At 35.6% G+C, this 25024-nt stretch overlaps 7 protein-coding genes across 10 annotated transcripts; 3 read left to right on the forward strand and 4 right to left on the reverse strand.

Annotated features, from left to right (window-relative positions):
• Nucleotides 1-104: 104 nt before the first annotated feature.
• On the reverse strand, nucleotides 105-1161 carry LOC657339 (acyl-CoA Delta(11) desaturase). Its single transcript, NM_001319266.1, is given in 3 exon segments — nucleotides 105-402; nucleotides 453-975; nucleotides 1026-1161. Coding segments are annotated over 3 exon segments (957 nt in total).
• A 303-nt stretch (nucleotides 1162-1464) lies between these two features.
• Nucleotides 1465-2697, forward strand: LOC657267 (acyl-CoA Delta(11) desaturase-like). Its single transcript, NM_001319265.1, has 4 exons — nucleotides 1465-1579; nucleotides 1633-1969; nucleotides 2019-2204; nucleotides 2370-2697. The coding sequence occupies exons 1-4, from the start codon at nucleotides 1465-1467 to the stop codon at nucleotides 2695-2697; spliced, it is 966 nt and encodes a 321-aa protein (NP_001306194.1).
• LOC656943 (uncharacterized) lies at nucleotides 2433-17383 on the reverse strand. The gene is made up of 8 exons (XM_963437.4): nucleotides 16029-17383; nucleotides 15643-15901; nucleotides 15175-15607; nucleotides 14866-15123; nucleotides 14730-14818; nucleotides 4403-4611; nucleotides 3407-4350; nucleotides 2433-3358 (listed from the first exon to the last, which is right to left on the reverse strand). The coding sequence occupies exons 1-8, from the start codon at nucleotides 16479-16481 to the stop codon at nucleotides 2965-2967; spliced, it is 3039 nt and encodes a 1012-aa protein (XP_968530.2). The 5' UTR covers nucleotides 16482-17383; the 3' UTR covers nucleotides 2433-2964.
• MED31 (Mediator complex subunit 31) lies at nucleotides 5443-23846 on the forward strand. Of its 4 annotated transcripts, none has more exons than XR_010335058.1 (5): nucleotides 5443-5894; nucleotides 5938-6045; nucleotides 6103-6431; nucleotides 6490-6579; nucleotides 7015-7233. XR_010335058.1 is itself a non-coding variant. In XM_064358212.1 (3 exons), the coding sequence occupies exons 1-3, from the start codon at nucleotides 5882-5884 to the stop codon at nucleotides 6429-6431; spliced, it is 450 nt and encodes a 149-aa protein (XP_064214282.1). In that variant the 5' UTR covers nucleotides 5443-5881; the 3' UTR covers nucleotides 6432-6488. The 4 variants fall into 4 exon arrangements, 1 of the variants encoding a protein (XP_064214282.1); XR_010335059.1 differs by lacking the exon at nucleotides 7015-7233 and adding an exon at nucleotides 6899-6932; XR_010335060.1 differs by lacking the exon at nucleotides 7015-7233 and adding an exon at nucleotides 23293-23846 and having other exon boundaries at nucleotides 5867-5894.
• LOC103313299 (uncharacterized) lies at nucleotides 7257-14557 on the forward strand. Its single transcript, XM_008196245.3, has 2 exons — nucleotides 7257-7394; nucleotides 8211-14557. The coding sequence occupies exons 1-2, from the start codon at nucleotides 7365-7367 to the stop codon at nucleotides 14535-14537; spliced, it is 6357 nt and encodes a 2118-aa protein (XP_008194467.1). The 5' UTR covers nucleotides 7257-7364; the 3' UTR covers nucleotides 14538-14557.
• LOC656856 (putative fatty acyl-CoA reductase CG5065) lies at nucleotides 17537-20166 on the reverse strand. The gene is made up of 8 exons (XM_001811257.4): nucleotides 19951-20166; nucleotides 19654-19905; nucleotides 19385-19530; nucleotides 19221-19330; nucleotides 18889-19081; nucleotides 18598-18831; nucleotides 17704-17961; nucleotides 17537-17654 (listed from the first exon to the last, which is right to left on the reverse strand). Exons 1-8 carry the CDS (start codon nucleotides 20164-20166, stop codon nucleotides 17576-17578), a joined length of 1488 nt encoding a protein of 495 aa, XP_001811309.1. The 3' UTR covers nucleotides 17537-17575.
• On the reverse strand, nucleotides 23394-24977 carry LOC656768 (alpha-tocopherol transfer protein-like). The gene is made up of 3 exons (XM_963275.4): nucleotides 24842-24977; nucleotides 24072-24231; nucleotides 23394-24013 (listed from the first exon to the last, which is right to left on the reverse strand). Exons 1-3 carry the CDS (start codon nucleotides 24975-24977, stop codon nucleotides 23434-23436), a joined length of 876 nt encoding a protein of 291 aa, XP_968368.1. The 3' UTR covers nucleotides 23394-23433.
• Between the last annotated feature and the right edge of the window lie 47 nt (nucleotides 24978-25024).

Genomic DNA, 25024 nt, shown 5'->3' on the forward strand with positions numbered 1-25024 from the left:
CTCACATTCGTAAACTTTGAAGTACTAGGAGGAGAACAAGACAAATTCATAAGAAACTTTACTAAAATTATTTCAATAAAACTTCAATCAAAATAAAAACTTTATTAATTTTTCGCCTTACACACATCTTCCTTATCCATATCCTCATCCCCCCAGCCCCACAATTTGGTGCCATCGCCCGTCCTCTCCCCCCTTTTTTTGACCATGTCCAATGGGGCGCTTTTAAGGTCATAGGCCCACCCAATTTTGGCCATAAAATCAATAAAGGCCGTATTCCAATTGCCATAATATGACCCCAATTCTGCAGCTTTATAATCCCATGGGAAGACATGATGGTAGTTATGCCAACCCTCACCATGACTAATATGAGCCACCCATGACGTTTCCACTGGTTTAATATTTCTGGAACAGTACCATCAAAGTACCACTTAATAGATTTAGTGCCGTCATACTTATCGTATGGTTTGGAGCCCCAAATGTGGGCCGCACTGTTTACCAAACAAGTACCATGTAGAGTAACACATAAGCGAAAAATACTGCAAAGGTACCATGAGACTTTGAACTGTTCCGACCAAAAGTACCATGGTACCATAGCTGGGAAAATAAAGGCGAGAAACGGTGCCATATACCAGTAGTACTTTCTTTGGTACCATACTACTGGGTCTTGCTCCAAATCACTCAAGTCTAGTTCTTTCCCTTTTGCGATAACTTTATCCGATTTTTTAATCATCAGCCAACCAATGTGGCTGTAAAAGAACCCTCTGGTTGCGTTATGGGGGTCGTACTCTGTGTCAGAGTACTTGTGATGGATTCGATGGTCTCGAACCCAATCATATATATCTTTCTGGAATGTTAAAGTCTGGTCAAAGGCCAGAAGGAGGCGCAATGGTAGTTTGGCTTTGTAAGCCCTATGGGCCCATAATCTATGGGCACCCACTGCAATACCATGAGTGGCCGAAAGGAGTAATAAATAGGCTGGAATTAATAAAATTAGGGGGCGAATTATTTAAAAAAAATGGTACTACTCCATAGAATTGTTTTCCATTGGGCCGCTGTTAACAAGTAGTAAGTACCCAAAATGGTACCGTAATGTAGGTACGCAAAATATACTATTTTTAACCAAACTGGTCGGATGTTAAGGGGCGCTAGCTCGCTAGACATTTTTCACTGTTACTAGCAACATTATCGCGGCTTACGTACACAAAATAGTTTTTAATTTTATTACTTAAGGTCGTACTCATGATAACATAATGTGTAAAGATAGTCCAGTTAAGTGAAAAAAGTGAAAAATTAAGTAATTTTTTTACCCCAGTTTTTTGTACAAATTTGGTAATTCAGTTATGAATAAATTACCGAAACGAAACCCCAAATTTGCCCAACACTTAACCTCGTCCATTGTTTGTTAATCGTTCAATCTATATAAAAATCGCCGAATTTTTTTTAAATCATTAGTCGAAACAAAAAATGGAACGTGAAATCGCGTGGAAGAAAGTCTTTTTCTTTGTGTATTTACATTTGGGGGCTTTGTACGGCTTGTACCTCATCCTAACTGAAGCTTCGTGGTTGACCTGCTTTTGGTGTAAGTTTTAACAAAAAAAAAAAAATGATAATGGGCAATAAATAAATTTCTAGTCTATTTCCTGGTACAAATCTCGACGCAAGGTACCGGAGCAGGTGTCCATCGCTTATGGGCACATAGGGCCTACAAGGCCACGGTACCACTTCGACTCTTACTAACATTTTACCAAACTTTAACCTTCCAAAAAGATATTTACGATTGGGTGCGCGACCATCGAGTCCATCACAAGTACTCTGACACGGAACCCGACCCACATAATGCCTCCAATGGGTTCTTTTACAGTCACATGGGTTGGTTAATGTTGAAAAAGACCCAATGTACCATCGATAAGGGCAAAAAATTGGACTTGAGTGACTTGGAAGCCGACCCAATCGTCATGTTTCAGAGAAAGTACATGGGTTTTTTTCATGGTTTTGTGTTTTTAATGGTACCATTGTAGGTACTATTGGTACTTGGCACCGGTTATAGCTTTGGGAATGCCCGCCTTTGTACCGTGGTACTTTTGGGGTGAGAGATTTGTAGTTTCATGGTACGTCTGTAGCATGTTTAGATACTGTCTAACCCTTCATGGTACCTGTCTGGTAAATAGCGCCGCCCATATTTACGGAAATCGTCCATATGACAAGTAGGTACTGATGGTGGTGGTACCAATTATTTTTATTTTCTCTCTCAACTTTTATGAGTTCAAATTTCCAAGATATCAAAAAAAAAATGTATTATACACGACGCTTAAGATCGTGTAAATAATATTTTTATCGTCTTGTATAACAATTAAATTGCGCCACTTTAGGAACATTTTACCAACGCAAAATTTGTTGGTCTCGTACATTACGAACGGAGAAGGCTTCCATAATTACCACCATGCCTTCCCATGGGACTACAAAGCGGCCGAATTGGGGTCATATTATGGCAATTGGAGTACGGCATTTATTGATTTTATGGCCCGAATTGGATGGGCATATGACCTTAAAAGTGTCCCATTGGCAATGGTCGAAAAGAGGGTTAAAAGGACAGGTGATGGTACCCATAATGTGTGGGGATGGGGTGACAAGGATTTACACCCAGATGACGCCAAAATGGTCGAAATTACACACACACGAGCTTCACAAACAGGATAATTGTTATTGTAATTATTTATTTATTTTTATTTTGTACATTGACCTTGTAAAATAAACAATGAACTAAAAAAATTGGTTCTAAAGCTTTTCAAATTCAAATCATATCGTTATTTACATAATCAGTTATGAAAACACCGATTGTGTTTAACAAGCATAATGTTTGCCAAGACGAGTGAGCGCGTTAAACAACAATATATTTTTTAATAACGTCGTAAATTGCAAATTTATTACATAAAAATAACCAAGCACCTGTGAATATAATTAAAATTAACCTATAATTGTTGTATTATTAAAAATCGACCGGTTGTCTAGCTTTGTGATAAACCCAGATGCGTAGTAGGAAAAAATCCACAAAAAGAAAATTCCCAAAACAATGTTTTTGGTCATATCCAAATAAAACAATCTTTTTAGTACTTTTCGGGCATAGGGGAGCGTTTCCGGTTCCTCATGTACGCAGTACTTCCTCGCACCTAACACATAATTCAAAATATATTGGTTGTAGTCGATTTTAAGTCTGTCGGTATAGAAAATTTCTTTATCAAGATCTGACAACTCGCTCCATATCTTATCCAAATTATCGTTGTAAAAGTACCAAGGTCTTGTAGTATAGTACTGGAGCACCTCCAAACCGTTTTGTATGCGTTTCTGGGTACGCACCAAGCTACCAACATAAAAATTATTTATGGGAAAACACCAACTCACAACTTACAATGTTTTATTTCCTGTCAAAACCATAAGAAAATCGACCAAGTAGGCTGGGATAATGTGTAAGAAAAAAACAGCGATGGCGTGGTACCAATAATTCGACTTGATACTACCACCTGGATACCACAAACAAACGCTAAACGGGTTGTCATAGAAATGTTTACGGCCTACTTCAAGCGCCTCCCCCCAACTAATCACATTGTCGTTGTTTGACGTCACGTGGTAGACTTGCACGTCACGTGACGGTCCCGCCCCCTCCTTCCAGCCAATCAGGAGAAGTGAATTAATCGCACTGTCAACTGGTACGATATTTGCCTCCAAATAAGGGTCACAATGCATTGATCGAATCACTCCTTTACCCGCCCCTACCAATAATCCTGTTGGTCCATTTAAATTATCAACCCAACCAGGAATTGGTTCGCGCCAAGCGGCCGTAACAATCGACGGTCGAGTGATAACCAAAGGTAACTTTGATTTGTATTCACTCACCAATTGTTCGGTTAAACATTTAGTATAAGCGTACGTGTTTGGTGATTTTTTTAGTAGTTTTGGAGTTAAAGTTTTTAGCGTTTCGTCGTCCATCCAGGTCACTAGATCTAGGATTTTTCGCGGGTCATGTGGCGCATTGTATAGTTTTTCCTCAAGTTTGACTTCATTGCAATGACAGTATGATGTTGACACATGAATGAAAATTTTCAATTGTTTGAAACAGCACGCCAGATCTAGCAAATTTTTTGTCCCTCCTGTATTCAATAGAACCGCGTTTTTCAACGGTTGGTCAAATCGCACGTTGGCAGCCATGTGAAACACCAATTCGACGTTATCCGTTAAAGTTTTCTCATCATCGTTTGATAGATTTAATTTAGTTTGGGTAATGTCCCCAGAAATGCAGTAAATCTTATTTAGTAATTTTTCGCCGTCGGGTTGGTCACGCAACTTATCGAAGACCTAGCCAAAAAGGCGTGTGATTTAAATTTTGACAAGTGATAGACATACGTACAGGACAATTGATGATATCTTCAAGTCTTTCGTTAGGTTTTTTCCCTTTTTTTGGACGAACTAACAAATAAATTGTTGATAATTGAGGACATGAGCGTAGTAATTTCTCGATTAGTACTTTCCCCATAAAACCAGTGGCGCCCGTGATGAGGATGTGTCGGTTTTTGTAGAATTCCGCAACCGCTGATTTATTGCTCATTGTTGAGAAACCTCAAAAACGATTAAGAATTGATTTATTTGCGTGTTGTGTAACGTGCACGCCACTGGTGAAAAAGTTAGGTAATAGGACAGTGGCGTACAAGGAAATGTCAAACACGATTTCGGCAAATATTTGATTGTGGACACAGCACTTGTGATAAGTAGCCGCGTAACAATACACGAGTTTTTGCACAATTGCTTTAACAAATAGAAAAAAATTTCAAAATAATGCAGTGAACTTTTTATGAATTTCGTCAATTCTCATTAATACATTAATAAAATAATAAGTAATGTGTTTCCATTAAAATTAGCAATGATAAATTACTGATATTTACTAAATTAAACAGTGAATTAATTATTGCATCAAATTTTTTATAAAACAAATGATCGAAAAATGAAGCAAAATCATATAAAAGGGTGACTTTGTTTTTTATTTTAATTATGATTACCAAGAAACTTTAATTTAATTAAAAATTGTAAAAATCGAAAAGCATTTTTTTAATTAATTCTTTACTTAAAAAGGATTTAATAGTAATAATAACTGATAATAATTAAACCGTAATTACAGTAAATTAAAAAGAAATTATGATTTTTAAACATATTTGAGACTAAAAACGCTAATCAGGCGTTAAATAGCTGATTAAATAATTAGAAAATTGTTAAATTAATTAATGAAATAATTAATGATAAGATAATTCAAAATTACAATAAATGAGCCAAAAAAAACGCGATTAAAGTCCTCACTTTAAATTTTTTATTGATCCCGCAAAAGTGAAAAGAAAAAATCTCGACTTACTGAAAGGCAGCAACAAAACAATAAAATTGTTCACACACAAAGCAGCAATGTTTTGTAGACAAAGCCGCAACCCATCCACCTGTTTTCATACAAATACCATTACCATATACCACCACCATGGGAATTTCCATGAAAATTCCTCGTGTTGGGGATCATTATGTTAGTCAGTTATTTTCTTATTGGTGGTCAATTTCCCGCTCAATTAAATAACTGGGCTACTTTCACCAGCGATTGATTTTTCCACACGCTTCTTACAACATGTACCGTTTCGATCCGATTTCTTATTATTGAGAATTGAATTACGCAAGAATAATACTTTCAATAGAAGAACAAGGGAATTTGCCAAGCCTCTAATGGTCGCTTTTCTATTGTTGTTACTTGTGACATTTTAAGTGCACGCTCTTACAACACGAACTTGCATTTATCCTAATTGATTAATTAAAAAAATTCGAATTCGAATCACGCGCCATTTTATGCACAACAAACATGGCTGGGAAAGGTAAGCGTCCTTTAATTAAATTTAGGTAATAAACAAGTTTTAGGCTGGAATTATATGTCAGGGGCTCCGGAAACCGACGATCAGCAAAGACTCCGCTTCCAGATTGAGCTAGAGTTTGTGCAGTGTCTCGGAAATCCTAATTATCTCAACTGTAATGACGTAACCTCACTTTTTCGGGAGGGAAAAAATACAATTTTTTGCGTTTTAGTTCTCGCACAGCGTGGTTATTTTAAGGATAGTACGTTTGTTAACTATTTGAAGTATTTGCTTTATTGGAAGGAGCCCGAATACGCCAAATATTTGAAATATCCAATGTGTTTGTATTTTTTGGATTTGTTGCAATATGAACACTTCCGGAGGGAATTGGTGAATGCTCAGTGTTCGAAATTTATCGACGATCAACAACTTTTATTGTGGCAACACTACACCAGGCGGAGGAGTCGTTTGTTAACCCCTTCGAATGTTAACGGGACAGGTGAACAAAGTATTAACCAGAATAGCCAAAGTAACGGACATTTGAGCAATAAAATCAGCTAGGTAGGGTACAAATGTGATTTTTTGGTGGTTAAGTGAAATAAATTATTTTTTTGTTTAGTTACATAAATCACCAAGATCCCACCAATTGCACCAAAATCCCACCCATTTCCATCCAAATCACAATTGATTGGCTGTCGCTGTAATTAAGGTAAGTTCCTTGTTTTTCCTTAAAAATCGTAAAAAATGCAAAATTTGTAACAAACCTCAAAACCAAAAGTCCCTGAACCCGCCCCGCCAAATTCAAATACAAGTTCCGTTTCTCGACCCAATTGGACTTAACTGTACACGAAATCCGCTCGACTTTCATACACCAAAAGTGTACTTGGCTTACACGATTTGTTTATTAATAATTGTTGACATGGTTCTATTAACAATCAAATCAATCATTTCGTTTCGATGCGTCCAACAATTAAAATGAATTTTTTCAAAATAATTTTTGTCGTTATTGTGATAATTTTGTGTGCTAGTGATGCGAAAATACGCAAGAAAAATACCAAAGGTTTGATTTTGCGGCAAAAAGAAACGAATGCGATTAATTTTCTCAGGTAAAAAAATATTGTATCATACAGGATTTTTATGGAAGTTTGCAGACTGGCGATTATGAGGCTTGTATATGGGGTGGCTACGCGATTGGGTTTTGGCGAACAAATCGCAGTGGCCTTAAATGGGGCTTTTGTGCCTCCGGGGGTTGACGATTACGATTATGGGGGTGATGATTATGGGATTTTGGACAGGGATGACGATTACGACTATTAATTTATTTTGTACAAATGTTTAAATAAAATTATTTTATCTAATCAAAGGCACCATGATTCATTCGTAGTCATAACCAACCATTATTTGTTCGTAGACAGTTGGTTTTTTCACTGAGCACATTTTCTTGTTGAAATCACGCAAAAAAATGAATGAATGTTTGTGTAGTGCATTTTTGTGATGATTCTTTCGCCAGATATGTCATTGAAGGTAAGCATGATTTTATTGATTTTTTTACGATTTATTGAGGTTAGAATAAACAAATGAGTGGAAGTGATGCGGCAACTCGATTCGCAGAACTGTTAAAAATAGGATAAGGAATGTCAAGGATGACGTGATTGTCCGCATTTAAAGCACTGGGGTTTTCCTTGATAAAAGTAAAATTAGAACTCGATTTTTTTATCGAATAATTTTTGGAAGTACATTTGTCAACCCACATAATTTGGTAATGAAAAAATAAGTAAAAATTACACTTGGATTTGGTTGACATTTTTTAAATTTTTCAATTACGGCAAAACTATTCCAAAAAAGTGGAACTTTTTTATGTAAATTGATTCGAGGAATCGATTGGCGTTATTAAATACCCGATAATTTTTATGAATTTTATAATTTTTATCATTATACCTTTGCTAGAGTGCCGAAGTTTGAAATATATATTTTTAATTTTTTTGTGAAGGTAAAAATTTTAGCCAAAAAAAATCGAACAATTGGATTTTTTTTTAACTTTTAACCACTCTAGTGGCTTCTTAAGACTTATAAAAGTCCATAAAGCTTTACTAGAGCGAGTTTAGAAAAATATTTGTTTTTCATTTTTATAAAGGTATTTGCCTTCATCATCAAAATTTGAAGCAAAAAATTTCAAAATTTTAATTCTCATGAAAAGCTGGTATAATACAGAAAAAAAGCCGCTGAATTCACTAAAACAAAATGTTTTGCTCTACGACTTTCAGTTTTTGAGTTACGATTTTTTTTAAAAGTCTAAAGAAACAATTCCGACCAAAAAATGGCATTTAAACTTCATTTCAGACCTATAAAAAAAGAAGCGGCACTTCCGACCAAGGCAAGGAATACGAATGGCTGCTCTGCGTTTATTACGCTATACAATTATCCTTGAGTTCGGAAATTTCCGACTTTGAGCTGTGTACAAATAATGCATTTTTCGGTGATTTCGATGATGTCACCTTAAGAGTTCGCTTCAAAGATGGCGTCGTTAAGGTTTACCTTCTCCAAACAAAACACAGCGAACAACCAAAAACCGTCACTGTTAAAGCTCTGACGTCAGACGAAGGCGGTTTGACAATCTACAAATACGAAAAATCCTACGAAAATACCCTACAACTGTCAAACTTTGTCTACATTTTGTTTACAAATCGGACAGCCAAATTCAAGGACAAAACACAGCTTGATGAGAAGATTAGTTTAAGACATTCGCAATGTGTTGCTCGAAACTTTCTCAACACTGCCAAAAATTCAGTCTATAAATTTGAAAGCGAGCAAAATTCCGACTTTTACCAAAGGTTTTATCTCTATACCAATCAAAAAAACGTTTCGAATTTACACAAATCAATCGCCGATTTACTCCAAACTCACTTTCAAACCGACATCAAATCAACTTTCGTCGATTTCATGCGAATGTGGTGGGCGAGAAATTTCATGTTGTCAAAATCAGACATTGTTGCCAAATTGGTTGAATTGACACTATCACCAATGATACAAACGCTAACGTGTGACATTGACAACGAAAAAACCAAACTACTACAAGCCGCCATTATGCGATTTGATTTGACATTAGTCGAACAAAATGGCGGTTCGTTGATAACACAAATATGGCATCCGACACTTGACAACCATACAATCAAAACTGTCAGTATGACAGGTCTCAAGTACGGTCTAGTTACCCAAGGTGTGTCAAATTTGAAGCAATTGACACGTGACCAACAATCACGCATCGCTTGGTACATGAATTTGTGGCCTTTGGTCGTAAAAGTCGACGAAACCAAACGAAATCAACTCAACTGTGCTTTAAACCTTTTAAAACAAAACAAAAAACGTGTTGTTTTATTGGACCATGATGTTGATATGAATGGTTTTCACATTTTCCGGAACTTGTCAGATTTGCTTGAAGGTGACACTTTACGTTCTGCGATTATGCAAAAATTCAACTGTTCGTTACAAGGCAAACTTGATGTGACACTAGCCGAACTTGGGTCGTGTCTAATGTCACACTTCAAGGTTGACCAGCTTGTCCAAATTGCCACTGGCACCAACTTTAACATTGGAGAGCCACTAGAAATATTGCCGCCAACTTACATCGAGCGAAAATTCCCCAAAATTATCCTCGACTGTAAAGTGATTGAGGATTCCAAACAGTGGAAAATCTGTCTCAGTTGTAACAACCAAAAGGAGCAATTTCGCGAAAAAATTACTAAACGTATGGTTAAGATCACAACGGCTGTGACTGGTTTTGCTAATTTTCCCAAGCATTATGTCTATGCTACTGATGGGGAATACCCTAAGGAACTAACAGAGGAAAAATATCGTTATTACAAGGCCGATTGTCACTTCCGTGTCACTGGACAGAACGTACAGTGGTTGTCAAATCGTGATAGGTGTTATGAATTTATCAACGAAATTGTCAAATATGTCAAGAATTCGAATGAAATTTGCACCGAGCGACAACTTGACGATAATTTCCATTGTAATGTCAAAGTTTTGACATCGCATACGGGCAGTGGCAAAACCAGTCTTTTGAAAAGTGTCAAAAACCGAGCTTTGACTAATTGCTTTGTCATGTTGTTTGACTTGAGGGAACATTCAACATTTTTCCAAAAGTCTCAGACTTCGAAGGAAGTTTGGAATTATGTGACAAAATTTTACGCCAAAAATCGTAAATATAACGAATTTGAGACTGGACTTCTCAAGGAATTTCCAAAACAACAAACTTTAATACTTTGGGATAGTTTCGACGAATTGTCATTCGGGTCAAGGGAAAAATTTGTCAAAGTTGTGTCAGAACTTCGCATGTTGGGAGTTTCTCAATGGATAACTTCGAAAAATCATTTTCGTCAATCTCTGGAAAACGAATTTCAAGTTTTCGCATTATCTATGGTACCGTTCCACCAAATCGACCAAATCCAATACCTGGAGAAGCGCTGTGGTGTCAGTGTTAATTTAATCGAGTCAAATTTCTTGTCAAATTGTCAAATCTTAGACAATCAGGAGTACCTGGGCATTCCCCTCCAACTCTACATCATTAGCGACATCTTCAATAAAAACCCTAAACTACTCGAAGGGGTTTACAGTCTTGCCGACATGTTTCGTGCATTAATTGAGGGACGTTACCAACATTTTTTATCAAAACACCCCAATCATGAATTTTTGACACACATTATTAATGATAGTCGAGAGTACCGTTTGGACCAATACAAAATAGCTGCTGTCAAGACACACCTAAGTCATGTTTATGACAAACTCAACTTGAAAAATACCGCACGTTTTATAGAAGACGTACAAAATGGCGATTTTTTGGGACTTGTCAATTGTCAAGATGACGAGTTTGTTTTTGAGTTTAAAATACTTGGGGAATATCTTGCTGCATTGTTTCTTTCGGAAAATTGTCAAATGTTGGATCTTGAATTTATTTTTGAAGTCAAATATCGAAATATTCGCTTTTTATTCGATTTGATTATGGCTGAGGGTCAGCCAGATTTAATTTCACTACTTTATAAAAACTTTGACAGGTTTGACAATTTTGACACGAGGGACAAAATGGGTCGAAATGCCCTACACTTGATTTGTTCTTACGGCATAAAGCACCCACTTTTACGCACGGAAGACGAGAAATATGCCTTCAGTCAAGGGGATCTGGTACATGAAGATGCCCCACTTGTCAAACAACTTGTCAAAAATTTGACACTCAAGTGTGACGTTGGGGAAAAAGACAAATTGTTCAACTGGACGTGTTTTGATTACGCCGATCGTTCACTCTCACTTGGCCTTCTCGAACTTTTGCCAAATCTTGACAACGTTCTTCCAACATTGTCAAATTTCAATGACATGTCCACCGTACTGTATTATGCCCTTAAATTTGACTACCAAAACTTATTCAAATCTGCACAAAGAGATATAACGTTTGTGAAAGACACCAATGGTGTTAATTTCCTTCATGTTGCAACAGAATTCGGTCGTGAGCATTTTTTGACATGGCTTTTGACACAAAAAGTCTACATCCAAGGCATTAATATGCAAAATTCGAGTCATTGGGCACCGATTCAAATTGCCTCCTTTAATGGCAATTTGACATTTTTGAAGCTTTTGCAAACCAAAGGTGCAACGTTTCCATTACGTGATCCCTCACTTGTGTCACTCGCTACGTCGCACCCTCATCGTCACATTCTCGACTTTTTGATAGAATGTGAATGTAGCGTGAATGAATTCTACCATCACAATTACTTCACACGATCGTTACCTCTGGCGATAAGTCATGGGCTAGTTGACATTGTTAAATTTTTAGTCAAAAACGGGGCAAAATTCTACAACGTTGGCAAAAACAACATGAATGCCTTGCATATGGCTTTAGAACATCAACAATATGAAATTGCGGACGTGTTCCTTGAACATGGCATTAATATTGATCAAGTTGACGGCAAGCAACAATCAAGTGTTCATCATGCCGCACAAAACAACCACCCTGATGTAATCGAGTGGTTGTTGGCACGTGGGGCAAAAATTAATATTTTTGACAAGAATCAACGCAATGCTTTGCATTGGGCGGCACATTCCGGGTCACTTGAAGCCGCAAAAGTGCTGATCAAAGCTGGAATTGACATTGATGTTTCTGATGATCAAGGTTTGACACCGTTACATTTAGCAGTATTGTCAGGACAATTGTCAATTGTTACGTTACTACTGGACGCAAAGTGTGACTTTAAACCAGTCAATGTGTACAAAAGGACACCGTTACATCTTGCCGCAATGAACGATTTGACTGACATTGTCCAAGTTTTACTACAACAGTCAAATTCAGTTGACTGTGTTGAAAGTCTCTACGGACGAACACCGTTACATTATGCCGCTTGGAACGGTCATCCTGACTGTGTCAAAACCCTACTATTGTCAAATGCCAGTTTTGACATTCGATGCAATTTCGGTTACACACCGTTACATCTTGCCACAGAAGCGGAAAATTACGATTGTTGTCGTTTGTTACTCGAAGCTGGTGCTAGATTTGACATTGCTAACCGTAACGGTACTACAGCACTCGATCTAGTTAACAGTCTTGACATTTTCATGCTCATGATGACATTTGACACATATCCAATACATACAGCAACGTCTAAAGGCAATTACGTTGCAATCCCTGAGATTGTAACACTTGGACATGACATCAACCAATTTGACAGTCAAGGGATGAGACCGTTACACCTAGCTGTCAATTTGTACCAACCGTTCAACACTGTCAGAACTCTACTTGACAATGGAGCCAATGTCAATTTGCGAGACAAAGATGGGTATAAACCTCTCCATCACTTGTTACAAGGTCGTTGTCCCGATCGAGACACTTTTGACTTACTTGTAACGGGTCGAGGTGAGCTTGAAATCAACGCAAAAACTGTCAAAAACTTGACACCGTTACATATCGCAGCACAGGCCGGTTGTTTTATACTAGTACCAGGTGAAGACACAATTTTTGAAGATTTGACACAGCTATTGCTTGACAAAGGGGCAAATATTGAAGCATGTGATGATGATGGTTTTACACCGTTACATTACGCAGCACAGAGTGGTAATTTGACAATTGTCAAACTTTTGACACGTGACAATTTAATTAATCAAATCAATCGATACATTCGGACACCGTTACATATGGCTGCTGTCAAAGGTCACCACTTTGTTGTCAAATATTTAATAGATAGAGGGGCACAACAAATCAATGACTACGAAGGTGATACTCCACTAGATGATGCTTTAAAAATTGAAAGTATTGAAACTATCAAATTATTAACGAATGATTTGTCTGTGACCAATCGTAAAAAACGGAACGTTTTACATATGGCTGCGAAACAAGGCCTGCTTGATTTAGTCGAAACATTTCAAAAAGATGGAATTATGACTAGTGAGGATTGTGATGGAACATCACCAGCTGAGGAAGCTTTATATAACCGCCATTTTAAGGTTTTTGACATTATGGACTTGTCAAATTTTGACGTTAATAAATACAGTCGACGGTATAAGAAATATCCACTTCATGTGGCCACTAATTTTCAAAAACTAAGACTAGTTGAGAAGTTTGTCGAAATGGGTGCCAGAACTGACGTGTGTGACAGTGATGGCAATACGCCGTTTTATAATTGTGATGATTTCTACATTTTGCAATTGTTGGTCAAGTCTGACAATAGTGGTCTAAATGTGCAAAATAACAAGGGAGAGACCGTTTTACATTTTTTGGCAAAATTGAAACACATTTTATTGGAATTTTTGGTGGATCAAGGTGGCGATGTCAATTTAATGGACAATGACGGTAACACTGTTTTGGATATATTGTTGAATCGCGGGATTATCGTGAAAAATGTGTTGTTTAAAACGAATGGTTTTGACTGGAACAAAACAAATCGTAATGGTGATACTTTACTCCATATTGCTATCAATTACAATATGGCGGATGTCGTGCAATGGCTACTTGATCGAGGTGCCTCAACTGGAATAAAAAATCTTGTGATTTACGCTTTACGAAATTCTCATGCTGAAATTGTTCGATTATTAATAAAATATTGTGATTTGAGTCAGGAGGAGGATCTTATTTACTATACTGTACGATACGGATGGAAACTCCTCCCAGAACTCCGCCCACATATCTCCCCCTCCGCTCTCACACCAAGCGAGCAAACCGATCTCCTCGAATCAGTTTGTCACGTTGATTATTTCATGGACGTGTGGGATTTACTCCCCGACGCTGATGTCTCCACCATGGCAACCGATCTCGGTGACACACCTCTACATTTGGCTGTTTCTCGTGGCAACTTGACTTTGACTAAACGTTTACTTAAAAGCGGTTTAAAACCGAATGATGCTAATCGTAGTGGTGAAACACCGACACAATGTGCAGTCAAGAGAGGACATTTCTCAATTTTATACCTTTTACTCGAGAATGATAAAAATGCAGTGATTCGAAGCGACCAGAAAGGAAATACTTTACTACATGATGCAGCAAGTGAGGGGAATTTGGAAATTGTCAAGTTTCTACTAAAGAAGGGCTTTCGGAACGATATTTGCAATGGGAGAATGTGTACTGCAGCCGATGTAGCAAAGGAGAAGGGACATGAAGAGGTTTACCAGTTTTTGAAAAATTTGTAATAAAGTTTCTGGGGGAAAAACCGTGTTTTATTTGTTTGACATTTTTTGAAAATTGTCAAATCCGTGAATGTTTGAATGCGGATTAAGTAAACTCAGTAAAACAACAACCACTTTTATTAAGGAATACAATAATAAGTGCTTAATATATTAAATACGTTTGACTATTTTGAGTTTAGTATGGCTTTTAAATACGAAACACCGGTGCTAGAATCCACTTGTACAAGTAGTACATTGCTGCTAATACGAGTAGTGTTTTACAAACCCTGTCCAGGGCCCACATTCTACAACAAAATTTTGAGTAAAAAATTTGCCAATTTTAAAAATGTACATTTTCAATTGCCGTTTTGCTGCTGGTAGCATATCATCGCTCTCCTTTAAATTATTCCTTCTCAAACCTAAAATACAATTGGTGAAATACTCGTCAAGATTAACCCCCTCCCCATCGATTTTATAAATTTCTTTCTCTCTCTCGTTGAGATATTTGTTCATTCCGGCTGATTTGTCATTGGTGAATTCCCATTCTTTGGTCGTGAAATACTCCAACATTTCTGAGCCTTTGTGAATACGTTTCTGTATCTGGTATAAGCTGCAATAAAAAGTTGTCAATTGTCAAACGTTAAGATTGTGACACTCTTACACCGGCTTGTAGCCCAAAACCGTCAAAAGTGTATCAATTAACAAAGCTGGAACAATTTGAAAGAAGAAAAAACACAAGTTGTGAACCAGTTTTGATTCCTTAAGGGAGCCACCAGGGTACCACACAATACCATTGAACGGTACCGTGTTTGTGACTACATATTTGCCCAATTCGATGATTTCCTCCCATGTTTTGCTGTGTTTTGACGATGCTGTGAAATTGTAAATTCGTTGCGTTTTGTCAAAATTCAAATGAACGTAAGCCGCAACCAATATTCCGTTTATAACAACATCGGCTGGTATAAAATCGGCACGTGAGTTTTTCCGGATGTACATGGAGCGAATTATTCCTTTACCAGCACCCACAAACAAACCCATTGGTCCTTGAAGTGTGTTGCACCAACCAGGGAAAGGTTCCCTCCAAATGGGACAAACTACACGGTCAAATTGTCAATTGCTTGACACTTACCAATGGATGGCCTGACGACAATCGCCGGTAATTTATCCATTTCTTTGACAACAAGATTCTCAGCTAGAGCTTTCGTAAAGGTGTAAGTATTGGGGCAATCACCTAAAAGACCCAAGTGTATGCTTTGTTCCGAGTCGTTTTCCAGTTCGAAATTGATTGATTTTAGAATTTCTTCGGGATCGGCAGGTGGTGGGTACGCTTTTTCGTGCAACACATTCTCATAAGGGTAGGCGTACGCTGTTGACACGTGGATAAAAACCTAGACACGTTTTTTAAGCCTCTCGTGAAAAGTAGTCAAAATTTGATAATTTTCGAAAATTGTCAAAATTTGACAATTTCGGAAATTGTCAAAATTTGACAACTTTTTGAGATTCGGCCGAATTTACCTTCAGTTTTTTGCACTCGTGTGCCAAATCTACTACGTATTTGGTGCCTCTGGTGTTCATACGAGTGGCCACTCTGACCGTTTCGTCAAACCTTGTCGAAGCCGCCGAGTGGAAAATGAATTCAATTTCATCACGTAACACTTGTCGATCTTCGGGCGATATTCCGAGATTAATTTGTGTGACGTCGCCAGAGATTGGTTTACATTTTTTGAATAATTGTGGATTTTCTTTTCGTAAAGTATCAAAAATCATGTTTGCGAAAATATCATTCATACGTTCGTTTGGTGTTTTTCCTTTTTTATTTCTTATTAGAAGGTAGATTGTTTTGACATTGTAACATCTTCTGAGGAGTTTTTCTACAAGGACTTTGCCCAAAAATCCAGAACCTCCAGTGATGAAAACCGATTTATCGGTGAACATTTGTGCGATTCGGTCTGGGTCCGGTGGTGGCATTTTAGTAACCTTGAATTTTAGGCTAAGACACTGTGAGGTCGATCACTGCACTAGCACAGAACACTACCTTTCGGAGGCACCGTAACAAATAAGTGTGTGAGAGTGACCAGTTACTTTTATAATATACCTACGAGTTGTTATTAATATTTAAGCTCTTACTTTCATTTTATGATAGATATTGCAATGGTTTTTTTCCTTATAACGTACCCATCGTTGATGAAACATCATTTATTATATTCACTTATCTGCTAATTATGTTGTTTATGACGCTCAATGTCTTCAGGTGCAATTTTTTCCAAATGACCAGGTTTGATCAAAAGTCAAGAGTGTAACTTATTATTTTCTAGAAATGTAGCTGGATTATTAACGCAAAATCGCAAGTTTTTTTCAGTATAATAATAAAATCAAAAATTGTCAAGTCTTTTGATAATTTGCTTATTAATTTTGTCCTAAACTCCGGTTATTACATTTCGTCTTCAATTGGTGTTTTAACGAAAATTATCCAAATAATTTCAAAATGTTCAAGTCTATTTTATTGTAGAAAAAATGTCAAAAACTAGAGATTAACGTGAATTTTGCTTTTTGGGGTGAAAAAATATTTTAAAAATTTTCAAACCAGTCTCAAGGGGAAAATTCCAAATTAACAACTTTCACAGTAAAATCTTCCTCCGCATATAAATTTTCGTGTCATCTTCGAAATACCATCAAGTATCAAAACAACAAAATATTCCATGTTTCGTAAAGGTAAAATCTCTCTCTGGAGAATTGGGTAATCCTATTCCTTGCCGGAATCAAATTATTACAGAAGAGAAAGTAAAAAAAACTTTGTGTGCCTATTAGATGCAAGCGATCAATTTCGTACTCTTTTTACTTCTGTTTCTAATTACAATCGTACCAGCAGATCTAATTTCCACCGAAAAAAATTGCAAATTAACGTAACAATCATTTCTAGAAAGCGCTGTTACATAACATGTTAGTGTTTATGTCACGTGACCTAATTGGGTCAAGTTTTACTCGAATTTTTAGAAAGCGAATCGGAATTTTTCACTTCAAGGTCAATCTATACCTACTTTATTCCATTCACAAAATTATTTTTACACTAAATACTTATACAACATGTAGAGGAATGCAAACAAGAGGAGGGTTTTGCACGTCACATCCACAAAACGCATCCTGAAATAAAAAATTGTAATTTTTGAGAACAAAATTGTATTTTTTTTACAATCTCATGTGTCTCCGGGCTGAAGGTATTGTTTCATCGCCTTCTTTGAGAATGTAGAGACGTGCAGCTCGTACACAATCGGTGAAATAGTCGTGGTAGTCAATTCCATCTCCATCTAGTTTGTAAATTGCTCGTTCTTTTGGGTTGAGCATTTGGCGGGCTTTCATTGAGTCGTCATTATTGAAATCCCATTGGTTGTTGGCATAATATTCAAACACTTCATAGCCTTTGGAGACGCGTTTTTGCACTCGCATCAAACTGTTGAAGGATGAGGAAAAAGTAAATACTGATTACTACTGATTATTGAAAAAAAATAGTATATATTTAAATAATAGTCAGCACAAGGCAAATAAAAAATACAGGCAGATAGCGCATTAATAGTATGCTATAAAAATGTTACAAAAATTATGTCGTAAACTGTGTTTAAAAAAATTTTAAACCCTTGCCAATTTGCTTCGTATTTATCAAAAATAAAGTCATTTTTTACATAATTCCGTGATTTATTGCCTTAGTTAAAAAAAATTGCGTAATAAGTGAGTTTTTGCTAAACGCTTAAGAAAAGTAAATTTTTGGTCATTTTCGACCAAATTTTGTGTTTTTTTTTTTTGTTCTAGATTAATAAAAACTGGAAAAATTTTTTAGAGCTTTTACGCTAAAACTGTGATTAAATCCTCAAAAGTTGCATAAATAATGTCATTTTTGATATAATTCTGTGATTTATTAGCTTACTTTTTAATAAAGCGAAATTTTAATTAATTTTGAAATTAAAAAAAACTCATCATTTCGGATTTTTCCAAGTCATGAAACGAAGTGTTGTTTTTATTTCATTCAGACCGTAAATATGAGGTATACAACTGAGCGAACATCTGCTTGAAATACAAGTTGCATACTCACACTGGTTTATATCCCAAAACAATTAAGAGAGCGTCGAGAAACACAGCTGGTACCAGCTGGAAGAGGAAAAAATCGACGTTATGGTGCCATCTGGACCTTTTCATTGAGCCTCCAGGGTACCACAGGACCCCATTTAGGGGTATTTTATTCGAGACAACATTACGACCAATTTCAATAATCTCATCAAATGATACTTTATATTCAGCCGAACTCGTTAAATTGAAAATTCTTTTACTAGAAACAATGTGGATTAGAAATTTTCACAAAACCGGTCCTGCATTCATGACTTACTTGGATTGCAAATAAATGAAAGTCGAACAGATCAAACAGTTGGCGACGATATCGACAGGGATGTAATCAGCGTAACTTTCGCCTTTACAATACATGGTCCGTATCACGCCTTTTCCGGCCCCGATCAGGAGACCTATCGGCCCGTTGATGTTGTCGGTCCACCCCGGCAGGGGCTCCTTCCAAATTGGTATAACTGAAAAAAATTGTCAATTTTTGAGTGTCAAAATTGACAATTTTTGAGTATAAGATGTTGACAATTTTATAGTGTCAAATTTTGTAAATTTTTCAAAATTTGAAAATTTTTGAGTTGGAAAAAATTTGACAATACTTACTGACTGACGGTCGGAGGATAATCGTGGGGAGATTTTCCATTTCGTCATTGACCAGGCTCTCGCCGAGAGCTTTAGTGAAAGCGTAAGTGTTGGGAATGTCGCCCAAAATTCTAAAAAATTGACAAATCAATCACTCGTTGGAAAAAATTGTCAAAAAAACCAACTTGTCTGTGATTGTATCGAGTGCTTTTTCATCCAACCATTCGCAAGCTTTGATTACGTGATGGGGACTGGTGGGGGGAGGGTATGCTTTTTCGTACAACACGCGTTCGTGGAGGTGGCAGTAGGCTGTGCTCAAATGGGCGAAAACCTGTCAAATTTGACAATTTTTGAAAATGTATAGTGTGACACATCTTTTTACACTGAAATGATCCGCTTGATTATTCTACTTATGTGGAAATTATTTCAATTTAGGGCAAAATCAGCGACTTACGATCAATTTTTTGCATTCTTTAGCCAAATCAAGCATTAGTTTAGTGCCCCTAGTATTGAGAAACACGGCTTTACGAAGAGATTCATCAAATCTGATTGTCGCAGCGCAATGATAAATCATTTCCACTTCCTCGGCTAATTTCTTCCGATCAGAGGCGGCCAAGGCCAAATCAGGTGCTTCCATGTCTGCAGAAATTGCTTCAACTTTCTTTAAAATTTCATCACCTTGTTGTTTCTTCAATAAATCGAACAACTATAACCGAAATAAATGTTTGCGCTTTATGGTTTCTTTACTCACCGGTCCATTAAACATCTCTCTGATTCTTTCGTTTGGTTCTTTGTCTTTTTTCGTACGAATAAAAAGGTAGATTTTTTTGATACCGGGACATGATCGAAGTAATTTCTCGACGAAAACTTTACCAACGAAACCAGTGCCGCCTGTGATTAGAAGTGTTCGATCGACAAACGTTTCGGCCACGCGATCTGGGTATTCGTCATGGTTGCTAGGGTCCATTGATACGCTGGAACGGGTTTGGATTTATTCGTCTAATTATGAAAATTTCAATGACGTCTGATTACGATTAAATTTTACTTAATGGGGAAATTTGTCGGAGCTTACGCACGGGTGTTTCCGATTAGCAGGCGATCAATAATAATAATTTAATTAGCATAATACTTCTATTAAAGTCTTATTTTTTTCTCTCAAGTTTGATTTTTTTTAACATTTTTTTAGGCAAAAATTGTTTAAATTAACTAATAATAAAAATTATTTTACGACTGATTAAAAAAGCCCAAGATAAAACACAAATTTTGTTTTGACTATTTTGACAATTTTTGAAATGAGAAGCGAAATGAAATAAAGTGTCCAATTTTTTACACCACAAATTTCTGATTTATTTTGTCTTTGACTTGTAATTAACATTATTTACAGATGAATTTTTTGAAAAAAAAATTTTTTCATAAAATTTTATTAAGGAAATAAATGTACTTTTTTGACTATCGTTTTTTTCACTTCTTTATGTTAAATTTATTATTCTACGATAATATTAAGGCAAAATTAACATTAATGCATTTTTTGTAATACATACTATTTTTTCTGGATAAAAAGCGAAATAAAAATTCACTGATACCCAACTTTTTACACTACAACTTTCTAATTTATCTTATGCATTATTCGTAGTTGTGCCCAATTTTTAATTTTATTTTAATTTTGACAGCTATTTTTTCTAGCTTCTTAAAGGGTTGGGGAGAAAACTGTTTTCACCTAAATCTACCTAATTTTATGATAAATGATAATTGAATCAGTGGTAATAATAACAAATTTTTGACAATTTTGAAAATCTCTAATTTTGGCAATTTTTTGCCAAAAAACCTAGTTAAATTAATCATTTTATAATAAGTTAAAAAAGCCCAAGATAAAATATTAATGGATTTTTTATATTACACAATTTAATGAAAAATCATGTGTAGCATTAATCTGGGACTCGTAATTATGCTTGACAATACTTATCAATTTTTTTTTTCAAAATTTTATTAAAGAATTGCATTTTTTAATAAATAACTTTCTGACAATTTTGGAAAATTGTTAAATGTAAAACTTGAAATCAACTGTGTAATTTTTTTGTTTTTCTAAAATACGAAATCAACGTCTTCTAATGGTTGTCAAGAAAACTATTTTCAGTCATGATTTTTTGTAAAAGAGTTAATTTTTGGAAATTGTTCGTAATTTTGCAATTAATCGCCTTATCGTCACAAAATTAACTACGTTTCTACGTACGAGATCAATTTACGTCTTATTTCCTCAATTTTATTCCATAATTATTGAATAGATAATAACTATTAACTAACAATAGAAACTGTCATAAAAGATGAGCAAACAAACATAAAATTATCATAGCAAATATGAAAATACCTTGAAGTTTTTTTTCACTCAAACGTCACTCACCACCAAATTCAAAAACTTGTTAGTTTCACGTTCGTCGTACGAATGAAACAAAAGAAGAGGCAAAAGTTAAAGCACGCCAACTGTAATTCCCCCACTTGCAAATATTTTTCTCCAAGAAATGTTTCGACAATGGTCGATTAAAGATTTTACTGTTTCAACTTGAATTGATTATCAACGATGCAAAACACTACTTTCTTTACGATTTCTTACCATTTCTTGCCTAAATGGCCATTAAAATGCCATTTGAATTATTAAATTAAGCCTCAATGCAAATTTCTATTATGTTGGAATTTTCAAATTTAAAATTTTTTTTTCATTTGCTATGAATTATGAAAGCGGTCCTCGATTATAAATTCGTCTGCATTTTAATGAATATTTAAATGTCTGATGCGTTGATTTTTCCAAATAATTAACAAAGCGAAGCGAAAGTTTCGTTACATGAGCATAGGCACTTGTTACATCCCATTATCATGTTAATACCGATTGGAAAATAAAGTGTGTCACACAGAACGAAGATTCGTCGAAACGACACGTAATTCCTGTTTACCTAGAGTGAAATTTGGCCTCAAAATCGTTCAAACTCTACGACAAACAATGAAGCAATTACAAATTTTTGACGCCTTGTTACGAAAAAAACAAATAAAATTGAAAGAGAAATTTCTAGGTCTAGGAAATACTAAGTTTGATCCACCCTTTAACTTAAATTTGTTCATCAGAAAAAAGTCTCAAACATTTTTTTTGACAACAAATATTATATTTACGTGTTTTTTTCTCGTTACATTACGCTAATTAAAATCAACAAAATAATTATCACTTATTATGGCAATTAATCGTAGAATAATTTATTCACAGAGTGGAAAGAATTAAACGATACTTATTTAATCAGTCTTCTATTGCGGACATTTTATTTCTTTCTACTCTATATACTATATTATTTTGTTTATGTCGATTGTAATGATTATCCTAATTGATGGGGAAAAACTAATTAAACTGACCTAACGTTACGTTTTTAAGTTAAGAAAACATCTTAAATCAACCTCGTCTGTGCAAATCGGTTTGACCTAGGTTTTTTTTGTTTTTAATGAAACAATTTAGTGAAAATACTTAAAATCTTTAGGAAAAATGATTTTTATTTAAAAATTTTTTAAAAATTTTGGATTATTGACTTTCAGGCAAAAAATTTCAAAAAACAAATTTTGCAAAAACTAGTATACCGGGTGATTCAAAAGTACCGGACAATTTCTCGGGTGCTGATAAAGGACATCAAACTGAATTAAAAATTCCTATGACAAAAAATTTTTTGACCTTTTTTTCACGAGATATAGCTTTTCAAAGTTTTAAGTTTCAAAAAAATAAAGTGGTATAACCACTGAAATTTTAGACAAACAATTAAAAAAATAAAAATAGTAGTTATTTTGGTGAAAAGCGAGTCACAAACATTGTTGGTGTTTTTATTGACAATTTGTTAAACAATACTTGTTTACAATTTTTGTGTGTAGTAGAAAAAAAAAACAATTTCCAGCTTATCTGTAACATTTGTTCGTAACAATTGAAACACGATAATTGTACAATTCGTGTCGTTATCCAGGAAACGTTTTACTTTATTTTAATGGATTTTGAAGTGGCAATTATCTTTATGACAGCGTAATTGCAAAGTTTTGTCACACCGCAATAAACATTCATTGTTTGTTGCAGAATTCCCAACAAGAGCCATAAGATCGATAATTTACAATTAAATGAAACTTTTCCTCGTTTCATTTGCGACCTTTAGCCTCACACATAGAAAAACAAACTCATCACGAATTAAATTCTTTATTGTATATTTGGTTGCCTACATCATAAACCGAAAAAACCACTCCAAAAACTAGTTGATTTAATTGAAGCTTTTATATCTTCCTGTTCTTCAAACCATTGAGTTGATTTCTCCAATTCCCTTATCCAGGATTGTTTCAAATCCGTTAGTTTACCCCCACTCCCACCATATTCTTCCGGGAGGATATCCCGAGGGACAAAATCATACAAAGTTTCAACGTTTCGATGTACATGAATGGCATTCCTCAGACTTTCATTCAAAAACGGTTTAATCGAACTGATGGCAAAGTCAATAAACGAGTTGGCATTAACAATGTGCACTTCTTTAATAACAACCGGATACGCCTCCTGTATACAAATAAAAGCCTTCCGGAACAAAAATGGCGACACTTTGAGAAAATGACCGAACCAGGGAAACCCCGCATCCAAAATATACACATCAAACGGTACTCCGAATTCTTCCAATTCGAGCCGAAGATCTCCGATCATAAAAACCAATTTAAAGAATTCGGAAGGCGTTGGGGTTTCAAAGTGTGGACGAGCGGCTCTGATAATTGAAACACGACCACAGTCGGGGGTGAGATGAGGAAGGACGGCTCCGTCTCTGTTTGGAGGGAAAACCGGGTTAATTAGGGGAATTACATCAGTTTTGGGGGATTTACGCAACGTCGAGGACTTCTTGCAAGCCGGGATTTGCAATATTGCGATTGGAGAAAAGCTCAGGCATTGTGGAACGAACTGTGAAATACATTTCCAGTTTTTTCTTGCATTGGGGGAGGGAAAAGCGGCAACCGCGCAAAAATGTTAGGAGGCGGCTGTCGTCTGAAAAAATCAACGATTTAAAAACTATTTCAGGAAATGATACTAGCCTGGCAATTTGACAATTGACAATTTTTTCAATTGTAAAGACATTGGATATTGCATTAAAATTATTCACTTATCGCAAAAAAATTGTTTCTAAATTATTTTACAATTTTTGTGTCAAGGATCTTTTTTTTCGAAAATTGTAATATGGACCCAAGATTAGATGAAAAAACAAGGTCAAGTTTATCGCCCTTGAACATTCTTCTTTCCAATTTTTTACTATATGAGCAAAACCTGTTAATTAATTCAAATGGTGTTAGATAATTTTGCATTTGATATCCGCTAATTAGTGTCAAGGGAAAAATTATATGACCGGATATTTTTTGTTAATTCTCGAAAATAATAAAATGGATTAAAATTCAATGCAATCGGCTGCAATTAATTTGGGTTTTTTTCCTCACACGTAATAACCAGTTTTTAGTTAATAATAACAGGAATTGAAAAACATATATCAATAGAAAGCTTGACGTGTGAAAAAAAATTACCGAAACAATATTTAATGTTTAGACAACCCATTGTACAGTGAATTATTGGTTGCCTACACGTCTAAACATTTTGTTTTTGATACCCCAAGAATCCGGAAGGTGTGGTTGCTCCCTCAGCCACTGTTTAATCTCCTCCAAGTCCCTTTCAACATTTTCACTCTCGTTAAAAATTTTTTTCGTGTGAATTCTTTGTTCGGGTGTTGGTGGCAACAGCAGCATCTTTCACTTTCAAAACCACTCTCGCAACGACATTGAAACCCAAACTG

The sequence above is a fragment of the Tribolium castaneum genome, chromosome 8 (assembly GCF_031307605.1).
Source record: "Tribolium castaneum strain GA2 chromosome 8, icTriCast1.1, whole genome shotgun sequence".
Taxonomy (NCBI): domain Eukaryota; kingdom Metazoa; phylum Arthropoda; class Insecta; order Coleoptera; family Tenebrionidae; genus Tribolium; species Tribolium castaneum.

What these genes read in the sequence shown, in the direction of transcription:
- MED31 (XM_064358212.1), top strand. An exon ending in AAATCCTAATTATCTCAACT is followed by an intron (nt 6,046 to 6,102) that starts GTAATGACGTAA and finishes TTTGCGTTTTAG; the next exon opens with TTCTCGCACAGCGTGGTTAT.
- LOC656768 (XM_963275.4), bottom strand. Translation starts at nt 24,977, where the DNA reads ATGCTGCTGTTGCCACCAACACCCGAACAAAGAATTCACACGAAAAAA. An exon ending in ACACCTTCCGGATTCTTGGG is followed by an intron (nt 24,232 to 24,841) that starts GTATCAAAAACA and finishes TGATTTTTTCAG; the next exon opens with ACGACAGCCGCCTCCTAACA. An exon ending in CAAGAAGTCCTCGACGTTGC is followed by an intron (nt 24,014 to 24,071) that starts GTAAATCCCCCA and finishes CCCTCCAAACAG; the next exon opens with AGACGGAGCCGTCCTTCCTC.
- LOC103313299 (XM_008196245.3), top strand. Translation starts at nt 7,365, where the DNA reads ATGATTCTTTCGCCAGATATGTCATTGAAG. An exon ending in CGCCAGATATGTCATTGAAG is followed by an intron (nt 7,395 to 8,210) that starts GTAAGCATGATT and finishes ACTTCATTTCAG; the next exon opens with ACCTATAAAAAAAGAAGCGG.
- LOC656856 (XM_001811257.4), bottom strand. Translation starts at nt 20,166, where the DNA reads ATGGACCCTAGCAACCATGACGAATACCCAGATCGCGTGGCCGAAACG. An exon ending in TATCCTCCGACCGTCAGTCA is followed by an intron (nt 19,082 to 19,220) that starts GTAAGTATTGTC and finishes AATTTTTTTCAG; the next exon opens with TTATACCAATTTGGAAGGAG. An exon ending in GTTTTGGGATATAAACCAGT is followed by an intron (nt 17,962 to 18,597) that starts GTGAGTATGCAA and finishes ATCCTTCAACAG; the next exon opens with TTTGATGCGAGTGCAAAAAC.
- LOC656943 (XM_963437.4), bottom strand. Translation starts at nt 16,481, where the DNA reads ATGCCACCACCGGACCCAGACCGAATCGCACAAATGTTCACCGATAAA. An exon ending in ACGAGTGCAAAAAACTGAAG is followed by an intron (nt 15,902 to 16,028) that starts GTAAATTCGGCC and finishes AAACGTGTCTAG; the next exon opens with GTTTTTATCCACGTGTCAAC. An exon ending in GTTTTGGGCTACAAGCCGGT is followed by an intron (nt 15,124 to 15,174) that starts GTAAGAGTGTCA and finishes TTTTTATTGCAG; the next exon opens with CTTATACCAGATACAGAAAC.
- LOC657267 (NM_001319265.1), top strand. Translation starts at nt 1,465, where the DNA reads ATGGAACGTGAAATCGCGTGGAAGAAAGTCTTTTTCTTTGTGTATTTA. An exon ending in ATCGTCATGTTTCAGAGAAA is followed by an intron (nt 1,970 to 2,018) that starts GTACATGGGTTT and finishes GTACCATTGTAG; the next exon opens with GTACTATTGGTACTTGGCAC. An exon ending in GGAAATCGTCCATATGACAA is followed by an intron (nt 2,205 to 2,369) that starts GTAGGTACTGAT and finishes GCGCCACTTTAG; the next exon opens with GAACATTTTACCAACGCAAA.